We start from the raw sequence: 7,423 nt of genomic DNA, 5'->3' as shown, positions 1-7,423 counted from the left end.
GGAGGTGGTGATGGAGGTGATAATGGAAGTGGTGGAGGTGAAGCTCTTGTCCCTTCCAGTCCACTCACATTACATCAGCAGGAGGGAGTTCTCTGTATCCTTATGTATGCCATGCCATCCCTCTGTGGCCCTCTGTGGCTCCCTCAGGCCACTGAATGAAGTTCAATCTCCCAGCAGTTCGGCCCATATCAGCGTCTTGCTCCCACCATCACCTCCAGAAACCCACTGTCACTCCCTCAGTGCTTGGGACCAGCCCCTGTGCTGGGCGACACTGGTCCAGGGTAACCCTTCAGTGTGTGCCTGGGTTGAGGGGGCCCCCAGGCTGCAGGGTGGAGGGTTCAGGAACAGCCAAGCCCTGTGGGACACATTCAGGGGTGAGGGAAGCTTGAGGAGTCAGGAGAGATGACTGCTGTTAGGCTACCTGGGGAGCTTGCACAAGCTGTGATCCCAGAATTGGGTCTGGGGAGATAGAGAAGGGGAGGGAAGGGTATCCCGGGCAGAGGCCATGGGGGAGGCTGTGGGGTGAGGCACGGGACAGCTTGAGTGTCACTGGCTCACACACCAGTTCAGGAAGAAACTCCTGATACCACTTTGTGCCCCGACCCAGCCAGTGCCCCACGGCCCCTCTGCCTCCTCACAAAGTCCAGGAAAGGAAGGTTTTGTCAGCCTCACCCTCACAAGTGGAAGCGGAGGCCTGGGCCCTGGTGTGATTTAAGCAGCACAGTGAGGTTGTAGCTGGGTTTGTATCAGCCCCACCGGAAGCCACCTGAGCCTTGGGACGGTTCTGGTCAACATTCAGGGTCATCGGTCACTGACAGTGAGGCTCAGCAGCAAAGGTGTCTTGTTCTCTTCCTTCTCTTTTCGTTCCCTTGCTCCCCTTCTCCCTCCTTTCCCTATCTCCTTTTTTCCTCCTTTTTTCTTCTCCCCTCTTCGTTCTTTCTCTCCCTCTCTCCTTTCCATTCATCCATCTCTCCGAACATGGTATCGTTTGGCTTCCTGCTCTCTGGACGCCCCACCCAGGCCCTTCACACACCTCCCGGCTCCTGTCTCAGGGCTGCCCATGTGCCAGGCGCTCCAGCTGGTGCTGCCCTTGCATTGTCTCCAGACTGTGCGCGCCAGGGCGCCGAGGTGCTGGAGACCCTCCCCACAACACACACTCCAGAACTGAGGAAGGGGCTGGCCCCATGCATGGTGGGATCCCAGTGCCCAGCCCAAGCACTCTGTTGAATGATACGGAGGTACAGAGAGGTTAAGTGACTTGTCCAAGGTCACACAGCCAGTAGGCAGCAGAGCCTGGGACTTCACCCCAGTGTCTACCCCCAGCCTGTGCCCAACGCATTCCCGGCCTTTTTTCTCTGCTTTCCCCTACTTCTCCTCCTCCTCCTCCTCCCTCATCTTTGTCTCTGTCTCTGTCCGTGTCTTCTCTTTACGCCTGTTGCCGCTCACTTGGGCCTTTGACCGGAAGCTTCCCCTGTTCCCTTCCTGGCAGTTGCGGAAACCTGTTCTGCTCACCCAGAGAGGGGCCGCCACGAGCCCTAATTGTTCGCTTGGAGTAATCAATTATTCTCCGTTTGTGTAGCCATGTGAGGATAATAAGCAGCCACCATCTGGGCGGCTCCAGGAGGCTGGCAGCGGGGGCAGGCGCAGGCGCAGCCACGTGCTCGATGCTGCACCCACGGAGGAAGTTTCTGCTCATGAGTCTGTGCTTTTTAGGAAGTTTCTGACATGGAAATCTCACTCCTGGGCTGTGTGTCAGGACGCCCCGCTCTGCCACTGACCACCAGGGTGCCTGCCTTTGGGACTCACCCGTCCCTCTCTGGCCTCCGTTTGCTGATCTCTGCAGTGGGCAGATGCCACCCTCGAGGCCACTCGAGCACAGATAGTTGGGGGAGGGGGGCGCTAGCAGCTACTGAGTACCCCGCCACAAGTGCCTGGCCCATGCTAAGCTCTTTCAAGGAGGCCTTCAGTGCAGCCCTGTGGAGGAGGAGGCTTAGGCTGCAAGGTCCTGGATGGTTTCCGTCCCTGAAGGCTGAGGCAGGGCAGGGTTCCGGGGAGCTTGCTCGGGGAGAATAGTGCAAAGCCGTAGTCCAGGAGCCCCATGCCTCTTGCAGGCTGCAGAAGCTGCTGCCGGGCATGGGGCAGTGAGGGGCTGGGACAGACCCCATCATGGCCTCCTGTTGTCTTCCGCACACCAGGCTTCCTGGACTGGGTCCCCAAGAAGATGCAGCGGGTGGGCTGCGTGGAGCTGCTCAATACGGTGCAGAGGCGAGTCCAGCCGCGGCTACACGTCTTTGGCCACATCCACGAAGGTCAGTACATTGGTGGAGACGGGGACCTCACGGGCTAGGGGCTCCTAATGGACCCTCCAGCGGGGCCTCCCCTCCGTTCAGCCAGAAGGGAAGTAAATAGCCCATTCCTGCTGTTCGCTTTGTAACTGCTAACTGCCATACACACCCTGGCTGTCAATGAGCTATTGCTAAATGTTTAATAATAGGAAGATGATCACAAAATCCTGCATGACTTAGGGGGTAAATTTTGCTTCCGGGGAGCCCTGCAACTCTGCTGTGCCTCCAGCCTGGGAAGTCATCGGGAGGGGGGCAGGGGGTTTTCAGAGGAGGGGGTGTTTGGGCCACGACATGGAGGATGAATTATATTTGGTGAGCACACTATGAATCCCTTAAAACTGGTGGCTCTCTCTTGTTGCTTCTGTCCCCTGGGCCTGGCATACAATAGGTGCTTAATAAGTGTGGAGGGACTACGTGTGATGGTGAGGGTGATGTCGGCTCCAGGTCTACATTCCACACGGCCACGCCCTGGCCTGTTGCTGTGTGCAGGTGTTCCCTAGTAGACCTCAGCCATCCTCACCTGAGCCTCATTTCACCAGTTCGGCACAGATGCCTGTTTTTGCTCCTTTTGGATATTTATCCCACCTGCCCAAGGCCTCGCTGTCCCATCCCTGCCAGGAAGCATATTGGCTGCTGTAGGATGTCTGGACTGGCGTGGTTTCCCCCGGAGGCATCTCCCGGCCTCCTGAACCTCTGTCTGGTTGGACCAGGGACCTCAGGCGTCCACATTGTCTGGTCCACTTCAGATCGTTTTTCAGTTCAAAAGCAAGCAAGCCTCAAACCGTTCATTCCCTGAGGGCCTCTGCAGCTCATTTTCAAGGGGCAGGAGTGATCAGACCTCACCTGGCCTGGGAGTAGCTCCTGGAGGAGCCCTGGGCACAGACAAGTCATCAAAGCCAGATGTGAGAGGTCCTGGGAGAGATGGGCAGCTCATGTGCTGTGGGATAATAATAATAGCTGTCATTTTCTGCGACCCTACTATGGGCATGTAGCTCCATCAGATCCAAAGTTGCCTGTGACCCAAACCACATCCCCACACAATTGGACAGGCACAATTGGACTCCAAAGAATAGGTCCTCACCTACCCACTCACCACTCCCTTCCCCAGCACCACGCAGGGAAGGGGAAATGTTCCTTCTATCTTGGAGATGACCTGAGCTGAAGGATGAGGGGGAGTCTAACAAAGATGGTGGGAAGAGGGTATGGTGGAGGCAGAGCAAGTACATGACAATGATGATAATGATAGTGATGACGGTGAGAGGATGGTAGTGATAGTAGCAATGATGATGATGGTGGTGGCAGTAATGACAATGATGACCATGATCACAGTGGTATCGGTAGTGATGATGGTGATAGTAATCACGTCAATGATGATGATACTGATGATGATGGTGGTAGTGGTGACAATGGTGATGATGATAACAATAAATGCAATGGTGGTGATGATGATGACAATGGTGATGATGATGATGATTCTGGTGATGATGATAGTGCTGATACAATAATGAGGGTGATAATGACAGTGGTGTTGGGGGTGGTGATCATGATGGCATCAATGATGACATCATCAATACTGACAATGATGATGATAGTGATGATGGTGGTATGGTGGCAATAATGGTGATGATGATAATGATAATGGTAGTGATGATGATCATGGTGGCATTGGTGATGACAACATTCTTGGTGATGGTGGTGGTGGTGATGATGATGTTGATGGTGATAGTGACGATGATGGCATTGGTGATGGCGGTGGTGGTGGTATGTTGGTGATATTGATGGCACTAGTGATGGTGGTGATGATGGTGGCGGTGATAATGGTGATGTCAATAATGATAAGAGCAGTGATGAAGATAGCATTGGTGATAATGATGGTGATAGTGGTGGTGATAACAATGATGATAATGATAGGGGCGGTGGTGATGATGATGATTGTGATAGTGATGATGATGGCATTAGTTATGATGTTGATGGTGGTGGTGATGGGAATGATGGCGGTGGTGATTGTAGTGATGATGGCATTAGTGAAGATGATGATGGTGGTGGTGCTGGTGATAAGGGTGGTTGTGATGATGGTGATGGTGATATGATGATGGCATTTTTGATGATGTTGGTGATGGCAGTAGTGCTGGTGATAATGGTGATGATAAGGGTAGTGATGATGATGTTCATGGTGATAGTGATGATGATGGGACTAGTGATGATGATGGTGACACGGGACTAATGATGATGGTGATGGTAATGGTGGTGGCGGTAATGGTGAAGATGATAAGGGCGTTGGTGATGATGATCATGATAGTGATGATGATGGCATTAGTGATGATGATTACGGTAGTGGTGGTGAAAATAGTGATGATCACAATAAGCGTGGTGGTGATGATGATGTTGATGGTGATGATGGTGATGCAGTGGTGGTGGTGATGGTGATGAGGATGGTGGTGAAGATGATGTCAATGATGATGACTCACTGTGTGCTTCTCATGTGCCAGGCACTGGGCCGAGCACAGTACATAGATAATTTTTTCATATAATTCTCACAGCAAGCTTGGAAGTGGCATGTATCATTATCATCTCCATTTTACAGATGAAGGGATTGACCTTGAGAGTTTACTAGCTTGCCCCAAACACATTCAGCCCATGGGGGCTGAGTGCCTTATGACTGCCACATCCACCTGACCATCCTCACTGCTCTGGCTGCTGACCTGATGGGCGTGTGCTTACTTTCCAGGGTATGGTGTCATGGCAGATGGGACGACCACCTATGTGAATGCGTCCGTATGCACTGTGAACTACCAGCCCGTGAACCCGCCCATAGTCATCGACCTCCCCACACCCCGGAACTCCTGACTGCTCCCCACTGCCCCAGTCCTGCCTGCTCGTGCCAGCTCCATAGGCCTGGTTCGGCCACCATTCCTTCCATGCTGAGTTGCCTGGACAACCCACCTGGCTGCAGGGACTGGCTTAGCAGGCAGGTCAGGGCCTTGGAACAACTCTTCAGCCTTCTGTCACCTGGAGTTGGGACCCTGCGCATCCTCATCAGGGGTTCTGTGCTCATTTACTTTTTCTGCGTGTACATCCTGCGTGTACCTCGTTAAAGGACCTACTAAGCTCATGGCCCTGTCATGTTTGGGAAATGACTGAATCTTCATTCTTCTCCCTTGGACGCCCTCCTGGTTTGGGAAGCTGCTGCTCTTCAATGGGTTTTGGAAGTTATACAAAATCTCCCTCTAACCATGGGTCTGTGTGGTGGCATGCCCCTGTGTTAGGGGTGGGTGGGAGGATTCGTGGGCTGCACAAAGACAGTCCTTGCTCTCCTCCCAAGTGAGGGAGGAGACAGGCCCAAGAAGGAGGCCCTCCGAGGGAGCATTTAAGGACATCTCAGGAATTCGGACCACACCTGGCCAGGCCCACAGCAGTTTGCCTGGCATTATTCCCCGCTTCTTCTTCCTGTAGGCATTTTTGTTGACGTGAACAATGGCCTGAGTGTTCTAGGCATTCACTCGGCGCCTGGATGATGGGGGCTGGTTCTGCAGAATGAGCCGCTGGCGTGCGTGCCCAGGACTAGCTAGAGGGTTCCCAGTCATGGGGGGATGACCCTTGGTCCCATGGGGAACACGCTGCTCTGCAGAACTCGGTAGCCTGGATGGAGGGTCTGCAGGCTTAGGCTGCAGCAGGCCTACCATGGGTGTGAACCCATGTCCAGGCACGCACTGACACACATGTACGCACACACCCCTCTTAACTGAACCAAGTGGGTCCTGTGTTTCTCTTTTCTGCCCCGCAGTGAGGTTTTGTTCCTTGGTGTGGCTTCTCTTGCACCGTTAGGATTCTGTCTGGCATGCCTGCAGCTGAGGAAGCCGAAAGGGCTCAAAATCCTCATCCCAGGACCAGCCAGCCCTGTGAACGGGAGGGTGGCACAGGGACAGAGCAGGCCTCAGGCTTTAGCAGCCCCACCTTGGACAGCTTCTTTTTCTTCTTTGAATTAGGACTGGAGGGAGTGGGGGCAGGATGGTGGTGGGAAGTGGTAGGGCTTAGATGAGGGGCAGGCAGTTAGGCAGAAATGGCAAGTTCAGGGTCAGATTCTGTCTTTATTTAATATTTTGTTCATCATGGACTTTTTTTGCATTTATTTTTTTTTAACATTGTGTTAAAGTAGTATTATTTGTCCTGATTGGTGATTTTTTTGCACCCCCTTTACGTTGTTCCTCTGAGAGGAGGGTGTCACTCCCTCACCCAGGTCCCAGCCCTGGGAACCAGCCTACCATGGCCCTTTTGCAGATATAGTCTCATTTCATCCTCAGATGGTCCTTCAAGGTAGGTACTTTATTTTCCATTTTAAAGATGAGACGATTGAGGCCAGAGGGGTGTGGCAACTTGCCTGGGGGCTCACAGCACAAAAGGAGCAGAGGCAGGATCTGACCCTTGTTCTCTGACCTCACTGCCCTCACTTTGCCATGACCCGAAGTTATGTCCCTACAAAGCAATGCATGGTCTAAGGCTCTTTTGATTGTAATTTTGTTTTTAAGGGTCTTGTTCAAAACTGGTCTGAGCTCTGAGGAGTCCTGAACCCTGGGTGCAGCATCCTAGCATGCTGGGAGTCCTTTTCTGCCCGCGCTGAGCTGGGCTTCTCGAGGGGTGCGGCTGCTGTCCCTGGAAGCCTGGCAGCAGCATTGTGTCAGGTTGGCTGGGGGTGTAGGCTCCAGGAATCCCATTTGACTGAAGGGGTTCCTGTAGCTGGGGATGTTTACGAGGTCTCTCTGATGCCCCAGGCGCGGGACATGTGTGCGGTGGAGAAAAGCAAGCTCTTTCAGTGCCAGCTCCACTCAATTTCTGTGTGGATCAAGAACTATAAACTTAAAAAAATTTTTTTCCTAAGGTATCTTCAGAATATGGTGTATTTTTATGTGGAAAAGAAAAGTTATGAAGGCAGCTGTTACTTTAAGAGAAAATTCATTAAAAGTCCTCGAGATATGAAGATGACGGCGTGCTTCTCAATCATTTTGGCATAACTTGATTGTGGCTGTAATTTTTTTTTTTTTTTTTGTCAAGCATGTCAGACAATAAAGTCTTTGTAAAAA

The 7,423-nt window shown here is 52.5% G+C and overlaps 1 protein-coding gene across 3 annotated transcripts in view; it reads left to right on the top strand.

Moving 5' to 3' along the window:
* MPPED1 (metallophosphoesterase domain containing 1) overlaps positions 1–7,423 on the top strand; it is a 93,526-nt gene extending 86,103 nt beyond the window's left edge. For all 3 annotated transcript variants that reach the window (XM_011934788.1, XM_011934787.1, XM_011934789.1), the window contains 2 exons: positions 2,196–2,309; positions 5,074–7,423. In XM_011934788.1, coding sequence (XP_011790178.1) covers positions 2,196–2,309; positions 5,074–5,192 — 233 coding nt within the window. In that variant the 3' untranslated portion in view covers positions 5,193–7,423. The remainder of the gene's footprint in view (positions 1–2,195; positions 2,310–5,073) is intronic.

This window comes from Colobus angolensis, unplaced genomic scaffold, assembly GCF_000951035.1.
Source record: "Colobus angolensis palliatus isolate OR3802 unplaced genomic scaffold, Cang.pa_1.0 Scaffold138, whole genome shotgun sequence".
Classification (NCBI taxonomy): domain Eukaryota; kingdom Metazoa; phylum Chordata; class Mammalia; order Primates; family Cercopithecidae; genus Colobus; species Colobus angolensis.
Note: the sequence above shows the minus strand (reverse complement) of the source record. Positions and strands in the feature narration are given on the sequence as shown.